Source organism: Platalea leucorodia (genome assembly GCF_965183815.1).
Source record: "Platalea leucorodia genome assembly, chromosome: 1".
Classification (NCBI taxonomy): domain Eukaryota; kingdom Metazoa; phylum Chordata; class Aves; order Pelecaniformes; family Threskiornithidae; genus Platalea; species Platalea leucorodia.
This window is the reverse complement of record NC_138823.1, coordinates 162,416,099-162,432,511: the sequence shown is the minus strand read 5'-3', so window position 1 is coordinate 162,432,511 and position 16,413 is coordinate 162,416,099. Positions and strand designations below refer to the sequence as shown.

The window sequence follows — 16,413 nt, the reverse complement described above, 5'->3', positions numbered from 1 at the left end:
TCCTAAGGGACATTGGAGCATTCTAGTGGGAATCTTTGGTATCTCTGACCACCGTGACTCAGAACTTGTTGGCTAGTTAGAAATATGAGACAGGTTGTTTTGTTGGGTTCTTGGTATGAGATGGTGATGGGATGACAGTCCAAATTGTTGCAGCCCAAGGTTTTATTTTCCTGATGAGAAAGAGAAGGTATTTTACATAAGGTACGGTGTAAGATGGCTGCTTGGAAGAATTCATTCCTGAAGCCTTACAAAGTAAAGCCAAGCCTTCCTCAAATGCAGGCTATGATCATTTATTTTTATTCCTTACTATCTTAATTATATAATCTTAACTTTTCCCTTCATCTAACATCTTAATGGGTTTCTCATCTTTGTTGATCAGAGTTGATCAGTTTTGCTGGGATACTGCCATGAATATTCAGCTTATTGGAAGGAAAACATTCCTCCTTGACTGTATGTTACTGATATGTAAGCTCTGGATTCCCCCCACTTTTTTTGACCTACACAGTGCATTGATATTGGCTGTTTTGTGGAAAACCATGTGCTTTAATATATAAGTTCAGTAGAGAATTTTTCAGAAACACAAAGCTCTGTGTACCTTGTACTGGGACTTGGAATGAAAATAAAACAGTATATGAAGAACTTGATGCCCACATTTTGTCATTTTACATTGACTGTAGCCTTGCATTGAGCATTTAAACTAGTACTTAAGGAGGGCATAGGAAAGAACAAAATCTTATTCTCTGAGTTACTTTGCAGGAATGTGTTAAAACTGAATTTGCTGTCAGCTACCTTCCCTTTCCCTCTCCCTCTGCCTCATAGGTAATATTTATATGTTGTTTTAAAGAAAAATGTTCCAATTAGTACTTCCACCATATGACATTTGAACTGGGTCATAAATAAGCAATGTGTTCCCAAGATGCTGTGAAAAGAAAATTGCCGTGACTATTTGTAAAAAAAAGACTAGGACTCAAATTAGAGTTTCTAGTCGCCTTCGCTGCCAGCCATAACCTCAGAATGACTGGAGGCTTGCGTTGCCCAGATATTGATAATAATAACAACAAAATAAAAAGAGAGAATACAGCAGATAGATACACTACAACCCAAATACCCCTTTAACGCTCCCACTCCATTCATTCGGGTTTCTCCACTGAAATGAATAAATTTAACCTTTATAAAAGGCAATTTTACGTTTCTTTTTTACCACTGGGATTATTCAGATGACGGAAGGAGATGGAAATGTATGTTCTAATCCAGAGCTTGAACTCAGATGTCATTGTAAGTTTACAGCAGTATCGAATATTACTGTGAAAAGACTAGACAAAGTTGTAACAGTGATAAAGAATCAGCCATGAAAAATAAAGTATTTGCTTGTAAAAGGTTTTTGGCTTTCTGCTCTGTTCACCTGTATCAGTGGAAAGTCTGCAAGCAAGGAGGTGTGCTTAAAAGGTTGCTTTGACTTCATATTTTCTTTCTGCAGGTCTTCACTGGGATTTTTACAGCAGAAATGATCTTCAAAGTAATTGCCCTTGACCCCTACTACTATTTTCAGCAGGGCTGGAATATTTTTGACAGCATAATTGTTATACTAAGCCTGATGGAACTGGGTTTGTCCAGCATGGGAAATCTGTCTGTTTTACGCTCCTTTCGACTGGTAACAGTTTTATTCTGTTCTTACCCCTCTTCTTTTATTACATATAAACTCTAACATGAATGCAACATATTTTCTTAAAAACACATCTACCGATAAAGACTTCAATTGCTGCAAACTCCTGAACAGTACCTGTCACTAATTACAGGCTGTGGAATAAATGGAATAGTTCCAGATTTACATCAGGGTAAATGAGAACATCATTTGATTCCCTCTAGCTGTGCCAGGTACTTGTAGCACACTTAAAATGTTTGAGTTCCAATTTGTAATAAAAATCTGCCATTTTATACCTGTACCCCTGTTAGCATAGTCAGCAGATAATTGATAGCCCAAGAAATGCAAGAGCCAGTAACTTGTCGTTTTGGAAGTTGTTATTCCTAAATTATGTTATAAACATGCCACCATTCTTTTGAATGTTGTCAAAAGAAAATGTCTTTGAATTATTCACGGAGTGATTTTTTTTTTCTAGAACTGATCAGCATAACATAGCATCTGTCTTTCACGGGCACTCCTTAGCTGTCAGCTCCTTTGTTATGCACGGGATAGTGGTATTCTATTAATGAGACTGTTGACATATTGGAACAGAAAAGCAGTTTCCTTGCCAGCCTGACATTTGTGTTGCACTTCATGTACCAGGATGTCCATGCTAATCATTCTGGCCATGATATGGCTTCACAACTTGGAAAGACCAGAAAAATAAGCCCTTCTGGTTACATTTAGCGGAAGACTTTTTTTTCCAAAACTCTCTGCGCTGCTCAAAAATGCCAATTTTTCACCGCTGCTGCTGGGTCCTGAGAGTGTCCTGTCAGTTCTTGAGCAATCCTTCTTCAATAGGGCTGAAATTAAACCTTCAGTTGAAAATACAGCACAAGGGCTAGGAACCATTTACATCCTTAAAATAGGTCTTAAGTGGGACGTGGGTTGTGCATAGACTGCGTGATCCTCAGCACAGAGGTGATTTTCACCCTGGGAGCTAACAGCTAATAGCATTTGGCTGAGGCTTGCACTGAAACACAGAGGAATTGCTTCTCTCTTTGTGGGATTGAACCCTAAGCCGCTTCCCCCAGATGCCTGCCAGACTGTTTAATTTGAGGAGGAAAAGCAGCGTAAAAGAAAATGTTAAGACCGGAGATTTCCTCCTTCCATCCTCTCCCCACAGTGATATTGGGGGAATGACCCTCTAAAAGCACGTCTATCTAACAAGGCAGAGCATAGCTCTGGAAAAGTTAATCCTCATCCAAGAAGCCCGACTGATATTTTATTAATAGATGAAGTGAGGTTAACAGGAAGTATGGCTAAAATCACCTTGTTCCGCACACACTGTGGCATTTAACGTCTTTCACGTGTTACCCGCTTTAATAATTCATCAGCTGAAATGTCTGTTGCTTCTGTGAACTGACACTGTTGTTTATGTTTTGTTCACAGCTGCGAGTCTTCAAATTGGCAAAGTCCTGGCCGACCTTAAATACGCTCATTAAAATCATTGGTAATTCCGTGGGTGCCCTCGGTAACCTCACTCTTGTGCTGGCAATCATCGTCTTTATTTTTGCCGTGGTAGGAATGCAGCTTTTTGGGAAAAGCTACATGGACAATGTGAAGAAGATAAGCACGACCGGCAATTTGCCACGGTGGCACATGAACGATTTCTTCCACTCGTTCCTCATCATCTTCCGAATATTGTGTGGGGAGTGGATTGAGACCATGTGGGACTGCATGGAAGTAGCTGGGCAGCCACTGTGCCTTCTCGTCTTCTTGTTGGTCATGGTGATAGGAAACCTGGTGGTGAGTTCTCAAGATGTTTTTTTTCTCCCTTTCCTGGTGGATGTGTGCAATTTTTTTTTATCCAGAAATGGCAAATCTCAGATTGCTCCATGGCTTTAATTCAATGAACCAAGTTGTCACCCAGAGAAACTGGTTCATATCCCAAGTACAAAATTGATAACATTGCATTACTGAATAGGAATGCAGGCTTACTGTTTTTTGCAGAAGAACAGATGATGTTTTACTAGAAGAAAGGCACATGGGCTGGTTATAATGATTTTATTTCTAAAGCCATTCATGGGGCTGAAGGGATTCCAGATCTCTCTTCTGTACAGGAGTGAATATGACCTTAATGGTCACTGTACTGGAATATATTTTTATTTCCTTTCAATTTTGGTCCAGAACATGTGAACCTTACAGCTAGCACGGTGTCTCTGAGTGGAGTTCTGAATGTCTTTAGCCTGCATATTCTAGGAAGCTGCAGGTTGTGTTTACAGTAATGTCACTTGCTCACTTGCTTTTTAAATAGACTATCCCATAAGCATGGCTTACATAAGCTCTGAACCTATTAAGACTGAATTGTATTTCCCTGTTGACATCTTATGGAGCGCTTTGCTGGCTTGCAGTCATTGTGGAAATGTTTCGCCTGTTCAGCTTACAGAGCATCTTTGACATGTGGCTCTAATGGGCTTACTGGTTATGTAGTGAGTTGTTTAATAGTAGATGCTGCTATAAAAAAATGTTGGGTTTTGCTACTGATTGCCTTTAATGGTTGTTTTGCTTTTAAGTAACCAAAGTTTTGGTTCGTGGCTGCTGGGATAGAAAAGTTCTTGAAAGAGCTTGTAGAAAAACAGAGCATGTTGTTTTGTTTACATTAATTTATATCTTAATAGTTAGTTTTGCACTGAAAAAGTTGATTGCAAGAGCAAATTATATTTTATAGGGTTTTTTTATAAAAGTCAAAAGATTAAACTATGATTACTCAGAAAGAGGCAGATTACTTTTCTTTCCCTAACTTTCCATTTCTATAGACTTTTCTTGGAACTAAATGTGATTAGAGGAGTTGGGGCAAATTATTACTTTCTGCATATCTTTTTGGGGAGTTTAGCCTGAGATCCAGAAAGTTAATCCCCTGCCATTAAGCAATGGATTCTGTGTATGATAATGAAACATGAAAATAATACATGGTAAATTCTGGGAAAAATGTTAACATTTAAAATATTCATGGATTATTGAAAGATGTGAATTTGCAACATCTGACACCCTTAGATATTAACACTCATCAGTGTGCATAAGTTCTGTTAAATATAAAATCTGGTTCAGCAGAGATTGCACTAACATTATCTACATATATTTAATCTTCAGTGCTCAAAAAACACTGTCCCAGGTGTAAAACCAGGTATTAAGAACCTCGGTCAGCCTGGATAAGCTGAAGTTACTGGTCAGCTGAAAGCAAAAATGCTAGCTTTATCCTTTTCTGTAAGCATGCGGCAATGACTGGTAAATAGGAATGATTATTGTCTGTAGATTACTCAAAAAAAAGAGTAAATGATCCATAGGTGTGAAAAGAACAACGGATTCTGAATCATAAGACTCATCCAGTGTCTACTGCGTTACACGGAGATTTCATGATGTTGATTAGCAGATAGAGAGGTCATCTTATTCCTCTGGCATCACCAAAATTCTTGTTTTCTTTAGTGAGAGTGGATTGAATTCACAGATTCACTTATTTGCTGAACATCATCAGACTCAAAAATTCTGGTAGCCGAAAAAAACCACAAACCCTTTAAACTATGAAGACTCGAGCGCTAAATCTTTTACCTGTAACTGGATTGCAATCTGTGCCAGCAGAGTTTCTCTTTTAATTTGCCAAGATCCTTGTTTCACCCCTGCATTTTGAGTCAGTTCTGATGAGAAAAATATTATCCTGAGGTTTTATCTCATTTGGACTCTGAATGCTTTCTTAGTCTCTGAAGGCATGGAGGAAATCCTGTCTCATTTTTCCCTATGTAGCCGATCTGCACGCTCATCTGGATTAAATACTGTTATCTGTCACATAAGCCAGTACTTATGGTAGTGTCTGTGGTCCCTTTCCCAACTGCAAGGCTAAGTGTTACAGAGCAGACCTGCTCTTTAACTACTGTAAAGTAATGGCTGCAGACTTGGGTTGGAAGAGTTACAACCACTGCGATTCTGTGATTTGGTTTGCTGGTCTTACCGAGTCTCGCTAACATAAATTCAAAGGAATGGTGGAAGAAAAGCAAGGAAAGTTAGTAAGGGCCCTGGGCAGCTTCATGGAACAGGCTGCCCAGGGAAGTGGTTGATTCTCCATACCTGGAGGTATTTAAAGAACGGATAGATGTGGTGCTCGAGGACATGGTATAGATGGACTTGGCAGTGATAGGTTAACGGTTGGGATTCGATGATCTTAAGGGTCTTTTCCAACCTTAACGATTCTATGATTCTATGATTCTATGTTATAGAGCGGTCCAGCTGTTGAAAGGAATTCTAGTAAATCTTAAATCTTTAGTTTGTATTCGTATATCCTGAAAATGTCTTGGGCCAGCGCAGTGCCACATGAAACTATGTTTACTGCCAGTCAGCTGATACTTGAGTCATCTTCAAAGAACTAAACTTTACAGCATAGTTGCAAAATTAAGTGTTGTGTAACTGCCTTTTGCACAATAATACTGTGCTACTCTTGTCAGAAGGCAGTTTTAGAGTCATTGAAGCCACTTTAGAAGGTAAAGCCAAACCAGACAGATAATAAAATAGTTTCTCCCTCATTTGTAAGAAAGAGCTTCTGAAATTACTAACTGAATAATTATGCTTACTGTTAAGTTTTATGAAGGGCTTAACATATTTCCTATGTACATTTATGTTACTGAGGTTAATAAGGAAAATCATTGGGACAGGAATTATTAAGATGATGTAGGATAATTTGGGTAGCAAGGCAGTCCCTGGTGCCCCCTACTCTGATGGGTCAGCCAATGCGAGAGTCGAGTGTGACACCAGCCACTTCTCAGGGGACAATTGCATGTAATAGGTGCTAACAACGTGCATGAATAAAACTGACACTTCAATCACAGAGGAACAACCTTCCAACCTCTTTGTGTGTGCATGACGTACGCTGGCCAAGCCGCCCTTTTTAGTCTTCTCGCAGCCACCTGGATGAAGCCTGTTTTCTACCACCTTCTCCTGAAATGCCACCAAGTGAAGGGCAACTTGATGCAGGGCAGAAGTGCACTCCCCGTCTACTCATGCTCCAATTTGGCTGTGTATGAGAGACAGCACCCAAAAAGCACCAGTTAGTGTTAACCCAAGCTAACAGCTGCAGTGCAATAACTCACCCTCAGGGATGAGTTTCTGGACTACCATTGTCTTACCTCTGCCTGATTTACATACATCACTTAGTACTTCCATGGCACGTACACCACCGTTCCCCAATCCACCACAAGCTGGTAATTCACTGTTGCGTTTCCATGGTGGATTTTGTCTTCCTGGAGTCACAAGCCTGCCAAGATGTGGAATCTGCAACCAGGGAAGTGACATCTTCAGAATTTTCCTGAAAGGTGAAATATAAGGCTGGAAGTGCTATTTTAGGATCAGTCCTAAAAGAAGTGCTCTTTTTAGGATCAGCTTATTGACTCAGGGAAATATTAATGGCATTTTCTGAGAACACAAAAGTAGAAAGCACCACCAATTTCTAGGGTATCAGGCTATCTTGTAGGAAGAATTGCATAACCATTATCACTGAATTAATGTGTGGTGCGTGGAATTATGAAATACAAAGTGTAAGGTCATGCACTCAGCCCTGTTTAAGAATTTATGTTATGATCAAGTAGCTTACCATCAGAAAATGTTTGAGAGGATAATAAAAGTATTCGTATCAGTCACTGTGGACATCTACATCTGAGATAATTGCTGAGGAGAACGAAGAGCTAGGCTTGGGAGGAGAACAGTTTAAGTGACAGAATACTCCTCATCTCAAAACAAAGGAGTATAAACCACTGCAGGTACCTTTAGGCTGGGATTGGATAGGAGGCTTCTGACTGTCAGCACATTTCGGTTGTTTAGGAGCACTTTCCAGCAAGACTGACTAGCCCCAAACCAGCAGCATTTGAGATGGAGCTTGATTAGTTTGTGAAGAAAACAGCCTATGTTAGCAGGGGGCTTTACTTGGTGACCCAAGAGGACCTTCTGGTCCTGTCTTCCTATGGTAGTTTGCATGCCTGTCAGCACAGCTGCTCAGCATGGTTTGGATGAGATCTGAAGTGGCCTGCTTTGGTTAAACCCAGTGGAACCTTTTCGTGGAAAAAGTCAGATACGCTTGGAGCTCATCCTTTTATTCTGCTTCCACATCTCAGGAAACCTTAATGGATATTTTTTCTGTTTTAACATGGCCCATGACTATGACACACAGAAATCTGTAAATGTCACATTCTTGAAAAAAAGATGTTTGTCCCTCCCTACAAGTCAGTTTAGGACAGTTCCTTGAAGAGGTGTTCTGGGAAAGTGCTGCTAAACCTCTATCAGGTTAAAATCTGTGGATTCTCAGGCTGGTCAGACACAGACTCACTAGGCCTCATTCGCCACCATTTTGACCTTTAACAGCCACAATCTATTGATAAAATAGCATATTACCAGAGATGTTCTGACAGAGACATGTCTCTGCCGCAGGGCAAGAGAGAAAGAAATCAGTTTACAGGGAATGTGAGCAATGCATAACTTCTTAGTAATTCCACCTCAACATGTCCTTCCACAAGTCTCCCTTCCTACCACTAAAAGGTTGTCCTGGGCACCACCAATGTAACCTGGATGGGAATAAACATCTTAGAAGGAGGTGAAGGGTGCGGGGGATGAAGGGCCATTTGGCACAGATCTTGGTGTGATAGATGTGCAAGAGAGAGATTTGGGATGGGGAGGATTGTTTGACTGGGGAATTGAAGTGACTATAGGCATGTGGAGTCCCCATCCCTGGAGGTATTTAAAAGACGGGTAGATGTGGTGCTTAGGACACAGTTTAGTGGCGGACTTGGCAGTGCTGGGTTAACGGTTGGACTCGATGATCTTAAAGGTCCTTTCCAACCTAAATGATTCTATGATTCTATATGTGAAGCTTAGTATATGAGAAGAAATTAATAGCAGTTTCCTATCCTGAATTACTTTCCTAAGTGACAGACCCTAAGTAACGTAAGGAGTCATTGGATTCCATGTAGCTATCTAATACTTAGTAGCTATGGCTGTAATCCTACAGTTAGGCAAAGTTACTCTCTACGTGTGCCTGCAAATTTGTGTCTACTCAGATCAATTGTTTTCTTTCCTGCCTATTTTTTTAACACTAAGGACAAAGTAAAGGCATGTGATAAATGTTTAATTCTGATTATCTTTGTTTGTCTTTTTTTTTTTTTTTTTTTTGCTTTGTTTGCGAGTGTTGTCTTTAGTTTGGTGTTTGCAGTCAGGCAAACAACAAAAACCTCAAAAAGGAGGTAGTTGTGGTGTATAGTGTGTAAACATGTAAGGTGGGGCTACGATTTGGATTGTATAGTCTTCAGCACGGGGAATTTGTTTCTGTATAAAACCATTTCCTAGAGTTAATTGCTGAGCATTACCACCTGAGCACCACGATCTCTAATCAAAGAACATAAGAGGGAGTGTACATGGCCACTGTGTAGGCAGACTGGTAGCCGATCCTGTATGGATGTAACAAGAGTTTCACAGGCAAGGGACTATCCCAGCTGGAAGTTTGTGGTCAGCACAGGGTATAAAGTAGTTTAATAATATGGAGCAAGATGATCTTTTCCATTTGTTCTCAGTGCCATAAAATGTTCCTGGGCACATTTAATTTATTAGTGTAGAAGTAGCCATAAAGTCCTGTCTCACCCAATACTGATACATCTCCATCACTGCAAATTTCTCAGCAGATCACAGCCAGGCTTGAAAGAGGTTTATGGTAATGTGTCAGATTTTCTCTTTGTTTAAATGAAATGGATATAGAGAACTATCACCGTCCCTTGTGGTAAAATCGCAAGTAATAGCAAAATAGCTAGGCATCTAACAGGCCTAGGTAAAAGTGGATTACAATTTTACATTTCAACAGCTCAGACAGTAAAGCGTATTATGATGGTCAAAGAAGGTCTTCAGATGAGACTTGTATTTCTGCCTGACATGAAAGGGCTGTCACTGAGGGAAGCTACACCGAGACTCTGGCATTTTTAAAGGCATGAAGCATTACACCAGGGGTTTTCAAGACCATGAAACCTTTTACAAGGTGATTAAAGGTTGCTTTACCCCCGAGGAACGAGGCCTCATTCATTAAGATTTCTTGTGCCAATAAACGAATGAAAATGGAACACTAATGACATATGATAGCACGTTTTCAGCTACCTCCTTATTTTCTTTTCAAATTACATACAACTCTAGAACTCCTGAATCCCCATTTTCATGGTTTTTAGTGTCTATCCCTAGAGAAATGTACAACTCAAGAGTTGCAGTTAGACTTGCTGCCCCGAATCAAGTTAATTATTTTTACATTTAATGACAAATATGTTCTTATTCATGGGTGCCACTGAAGACATCCACTCTGTGAATAAAGGTTAATCTCCTTGGAGTGAAATACAGTATTTATATTGCATCTGATGATTAATATAAATGAACTGGAACTTTAAAATATTGTGTGCCTTCTAATTGCAAATACTAGGTTAGATCTGCTTGCTGGAAATTAAGCAAGTTTGGGGAAGTAGAGGTCTGCATCCTCAAGCTTTGTACATCGTACTTCTGCCACCAAGCAGGTACCCTCTTTGGGGCCCACCAGTTCCACTTCTTGCCAAATGGAAGGAAGAGGGGATAAGATGTAACTACATAAAGCTGAGAAAGAACAGTGTTTTTCAAGGAACTGTGCATCCACAGGAGGTTTAAAGAGAAGTTCAGGTTGTCCCAAGTCTTGCACGAGCACTGCCTTCTCTCCGCTCTCTCTGCACCCTCACGTTCGTGTCGTGGATGTTGTTGTTCACCTTGCCTGCTCTTTCAGCAGCTCCCAGCGTTCTAGAAATGTGTTTTGGTTACATCAGCTGAGAAGGCCGCTAGACAAACAGGCGAGAATAGGCATGTCAGTAACAGTCATCGTCAGGACACACAAAATCTGCAAAGCGGCGAGCGGAGTGAGTGTGGGGCACCATGGAGGAGGAGGACTCATCAGAAAGCTGCAGGAGCCATAATGAGAGCTGGGGGAATACTGGAGATGGCGGCTGGAGAGTTAGAGGGTCCGGAAAAAGCCAGGGAGCCCAAGGGATCATTAGCAAGAAGTGGAAGTGTCATTTGAGCCTGTCTCATCAATTTGGACACTTATATAAGGGAGCGAATGTTCTTTCTCGAGTCATGTGCAGCTTTGCAGAAGAGCAGCCCAGAATACATGAATAAGCACATTTGGGGACGCAAGCAAAATAGAGTCAAAACAGCTGTCAGCATGTTACCATCCTTTTTGCTTCCACTGACGTATGCTTACGGCTGGCAGCAGGTACATTTAGTGTGATACTGGAGAATTCAAACCTCAGAGGAAAGTAGCTAAACCCCAGCACATTTCCCAGCTTCTCCCTTCATATTTTTCATGCCAGCTACCTGTGTAGTCCATGTGTCCCAAAGCAATTTTTGCTATTTGTATTCCTCACTATCCACCCTTGCTTGAGCAGTGTCTGGGAAGCAGAGCACTCAGATAGCTGATGCTTTTGAGCAAACATCTGGCTTAACATTAAGTGTTAAGCATCGTCAAGAGTAATGAAAGGTCCACCAGAAACTGATAGCATCATGTGATGAATCAACAAGATAAATCCTGACACCAACCATCAGTTAGTCCAGTTGCCTCTGATGACTCCTAGCAGAGAAAACTTGCATCCTCGTATGGGTTACTTTAAAGACAAACCTTTTGCCTATGACTCCAGGCTTTAAAAATTGTGTGATTTATCAGTGCCCACATAAATAACTATAATTTATTTTTTTGAGTAGATATATCCCACCCTCATGTGTAACACCAGATGCTGGTGCTAAAAAGGCTGAGGAAATTAACCTCAGGATATTTACAATGGACCATCAAAGACTGCTGGATTTCAAAAACGCCATTGTATGGTAGATTAAGTAGAGCCCATTGAAAGCTGGGAGGTATAGGGCTGCTTTGCCCAAGAGATGTGAGGGAAATGCACCTGAGAACAGATGGGAGGAGAAGCTACTTTCAAAATGTATTCCTAAAAAGTAATCTGCTTCCTTCTGTCACTCCAGATTTATGAGTTTCTGTATCCCGCTGCAGGCTCAGTCGTTTCTTCTGAAGAGTTGAATCTTGGCACTTGGTGACTAAATCCAAGCACGCATCTTGTATTAGGGGACAAGTGTGTTCAGTTCCTGTTTTCAAGGTACTATATGGTGTCCATGTTGAATATATACTAAAATCTGCCATTTTTTTCCCTGCAACATCCATCCACAGGAAGGCAGATGTTTTTAAATACAAATAGCCAAAATCCTAATAAAAGATGGCGTACAGAAGAGGAGCGAGCTTTTGTTTCTGATGCAGCTCAAAGGAGGCTGAAAACAAAAACTGGACTAAGGCTCTTTTTTCATCTGTGAAATAAGGAATTCCCAAAAGCAATAATTCAAATCAGATTCATTGGTGGGCTGTGACAGATTTTGGCATTTGGTGCAGATTTTCGTCAGTAGAATTATAAGTATTGCTTCTTGATCTATAAATGAGTCACTGGGATGTATCAGAGAGGAATAAAATCTGATAATAATGCTAGTGCTCTTCAATAGGTATGTATATAAGGGACTATGAAACTATCGCTCATTAACCTTCATGGGTGTGAGACTTGTTAGAAATATGGAGGAAGAAGAATGCTAATACATTAGTTCAATTAACCTGCCCCTTGGAAACCATCCTTACGCCTTTTGTTCTAATTGTGTTTCCAAGTCAGAGATATTTCCCTAAAAATATTACTTAAGCATTGACTCCATTATATGAACTGCTGACAGGATGAAATATTTTTAATAGGATCCACCATATATATACATATATATATATATATATTTTGTTTGTGAAGATGATACTAGTGGATTGTTTGTTGAGATTTGGTTGTAGTCTGGGGATTGAAGAGGAGCTGACTTTTCAAAATCAAAACTGCAGCCCTGTTAATACAGTAGGCATTAGCAGGGTAAAATACTGCCCGTTTTTTGTACTACATCTGTCCTCAATAGTGTTAATAGTGTTAATAATTAATAGTGTAAGTAGGGTTTTGTCAGTGGTTAAGTTCTTGCTAATAGCTGGGTAGTTATGAAAAATCTAGAAGACACTGAGTCAAATTTAATTGGACAAGAGTGTGCAAAGGTAGGTACAACTAAACGTGTCTCTTTTTATTAATGTCACTGTGCGAGTTGTCTGGATGTCATTGAAAGGGTAATGACAACAGAAATCTTCCTAGTGTGTGTTGAGGGAAGGGCAAGGTTTTAATATTAAAATAGACCAGGTGGTACAAATTTAATACATTATTCATTACTGCTAAACATCTTATACTTTTGTTTTAAAAAAAACCCAAACAGTTAAATATATTATTTATTCCCCACCAAAACTAAGCAGTAAGCAGTTCATTCTAACAGTTGCCTCTAGAAATAGCTGGTTAAAAGGGATATGTGAAACAATCAGCTAGTCATGACAGCCTTAACCTTCTCAGGAGGTGTATGATATTTAAAAGAGATGGGAATTTATCTTTTCCATGTACAGTGCATATTCATATCTGCATTTCTCCACCTAGCACGTATGTGGCAGCACGGTCTATGGCTTCCCAAAGAAATATGCTGAAGAATACATTTGGAAACTAAATCTAGTACACAGGATTAGATGCCAATTTCCTGCCTTTTCGGGTTTTACTGAACAGTAGAAGTTCCTGCAGTCAAAGAGGTCCTGCCTTTGGTCTCCTGCTACCATCCCACATTTCCTCCTGTTCCCAAAAGTTGGCTTGGCTGGCTCTTACTTTGTTAAATTCCCCTAAATCCAATAAAACCCCTGGCCCACATTTGCCAAGGAGAATCTCTGACAGATACGGATCTACTCCATCAGTTTTTGTGTTACTGCAAATGGTGCAAAGGAAAGGAGAATCAGACCTGTTGTTTTTTCATCTCTCTTAACATTTTTATTTCTTTGCTGCTATTTAAGCTTCTTTTGTTCTATTTCCCTGTCTCTAGATTTCATGTGTTATATTTTCTTCTTCCTGTTTTGTGTGGGTTATCCCTAGCCAAATTCTTGTTTAAATTAGTTCTCATTGAATATGACCCAAATCTGCCCTTCCTTTATTTTTCTTCCACCTAAAATGTATTTTCTTTCTTTTTGGTCAGCTCTGGTCTTGATGATAGTAATCTCCTCTTTGACATTGTCACGTATCTCTGCTATAGTCTTCCTGGTCTCATGCTTTGAGCAAATCTCCTCTTCTTTCAACATTGCTTTGGCTTTCTGCCTTTCATGACATCTTATGCAATCTCCATCTCATTGTGTATCTTGACTTCACCCTTCCCAACACACAAGCAAATTCCACATCTCTGTCCTGAAGCCACTTGAAATTCTTGTAATTATTTCAATGCAAAAGTGGCTTGGTATTTTGACCAAGCCAATTTTTGTACAGAAGCTCTGCCTTCTGCGGGTCATAGTCATATTTTCTTGGGAAAAGAGGGTTTGGATTGAAGTATACTTGATGTTTTCCACGCTGAATTTTCATGGAGATTAAAAGAGGGACTTACATTTGTCTTTGGGGATGGACATCTTTCCAGCAGCTCTACTCTCAGTTCATCCCCCTTCCCCTCTGTTTGCTGCCTCCTCCCCACCACCAGTTCCCTTCTCTTTCTGGCCCCCCTCACATATACTCATTTGTTGCAACTGCACAACTAAGAGCACTCTCATGCTCCTTGTGCTACAAACTCCGTTATATGGGTGTTTCTTCCAGGAGGACTTCCATGTCCCTTCTCCTCTCCAGTAATTCTTTTGTCTCCCACATTTTGATGTCATGCCATTTCTGGGAGATTCAGCAAGTGCAATATGCTTCCTGATGTCTCTCTGTTTGAAAACACAAGCAGGCGGCTGCATCTATAAACTGGCCAGGTCATGAACTCAAATATTATGAGTGTCCCTCCTCTGTTTTGGTAGGGTATTCCCTGGCCACACTGTCCTAGCTGGTGCCTGAGCATTCAGGGGACAGCCCTGGCTGGGGTCAGCAGCCACAAAGCAATCCTGCCTGGGAGAAGAGCAGGGAAGGGAGGTCAGCTGCTTACCTTCATGGATGGAGAACAGGCCTTGGCTTGTCTTCGTTTACTACTGCAGATGCAATTTTTAGATCATAAAGTGGACCAGCTGCCTAGCTCTTGGTTTCTTTCTTCTCTCTAGCAGACTTGCAGTGAGTATAAACTCATAAAAATGCTCTTATGGACATTACACCACCGACTTTCTCCTTTGCTTCCCCAATTTTATGTTCATCTTGCAGTAAAGAAGATTTTGAGCAAGCCCAGTTGCTGAGATTTCAGCCAGGCACACAGAATACAATTAATAAATAAAATAATTTTCAAATTTCTACATCAGCAAAATACCTTTGTAATTCCTGATATAAGAAGGTAGTTAAAGATGAGGTCATCATGCCTGGAAAGCAGTTTCCTTTGATCATGCAGTTGAGCACAGATTTGATTTGAAGGATGCTGGTAGCCAGTCCTCCACAAAGTGCCTTTCTTATGTTTTTAGTAATGCTTCTCTGCAAAACACAGCTCAGAGCCACCTTTATCCTGAAGACATACACTGCAGGAACAAAGGATATCCACTGCCATCCCTTCCTTGCAAAAGAACAAGGATATCTCCCTGGGGCTTTAGGAAGCACTAAGAAACGTGCAGAAGTAGCCACAGCTAAGCCAGAGACCAAAGGGGACAGGCTGCTGACTGGGAGCACCATGGGAGTCAGGAGCAGATGATGGCAGAGGAAATGGGTCACTTTTTAGGATGGCAATGAGGCATGTGTGTTACCACCTTGCCTTGCAAATACAGGGTGGCACTCATTTTGGAGATGTAACTGGCATCACTGCTGGTAAACCCTCCTGTCCTGTTTCTTTAATGAAGGGTAGGGGTTTGTCCTGCCTTTGAGCCATCGGTCTTCTCCAGCAGAGGTATGTGAAAGCTGCAAGCCCAGCTCTGTGCTGTGAAGGCAGGAGATTTCGTACTACGCAAAATTACTAGTAGAAATCTGTTTCATAGCTTTCCTGAAAGAGGCCCACCTGGCTGGCAGACAGCTCTGTCACTCTGCTCTGCCCTCCCAGGAATCTACACTTGCAAACTGCAAAAAAACAGAACTTCCTTACACCCCCCAAATTCACTAAGTAGGCATCCTTTTCACATTTCACTTAATGGGAAAGTGTGATTCCGTGATGGAGCCCAAGTTATAGTACCAAATCTGGCAAATGGCTTAGAAAATAACTTTTAAAGGAAATAGTGTTCCCCTCCCTATTAAAAACAAACAAACAAACAAAACAAACAAACAAAAACAACGAAAAAAGAAGAAAGAAAAACCAGTATTAATTATTTCTTGACTCTCTGATTTAATTTTCTAGTCTCTGGCCCAACCCTCATATTTATTTTGCTTTGGTATAATATATTAGATGCAGGGTATACATTCCTTACTGTGGCCATTTTCACTGTTCTTTTTCCTCTGCTATTCTGTTTGCAGGGGTTGTTTTATCCTTTGGGTTCTCTGTGGCTCACCTGTCCCCAGATGTTTTCTGCCATGTGTGAATGGGAATTACCTCTTTCTCTTGGTCTCCAGTCCTGACTGCCCAAGGGACATGGTGGCCTGTAGATGACTGAGTGCAAATCTTAGCACAGTCTTTGGTCATGGCTGGGCGTCCCCCTCTCCAGGGAGGTGTAGGATCTGAATTTTAAAGGAATGACTCCAGGGATCCCACTCTGCCTTGACCAGGCAGTGTCCTCCATGTGAGCCCAG

General features: G+C 40.7%; 1 protein-coding gene across 1 annotated transcript in view; it reads left to right on the top strand.

The window, feature by feature from the left end:
- SCN5A (sodium voltage-gated channel alpha subunit 5) overlaps positions 1–16,413 on the top strand; it is a gene marked incomplete at both ends in the record, with an annotated part of 173,222 nt that overhangs the window by 77,776 nt on the left and 79,033 nt on the right. The window contains 2 exon segments of the mRNA XM_082325486.1: positions 1,478–1,651; positions 3,074–3,430. Of these exon segments, the coding sequence (XP_082181612.1) occupies positions 1,478–1,651; positions 3,074–3,430 (531 nt within the window).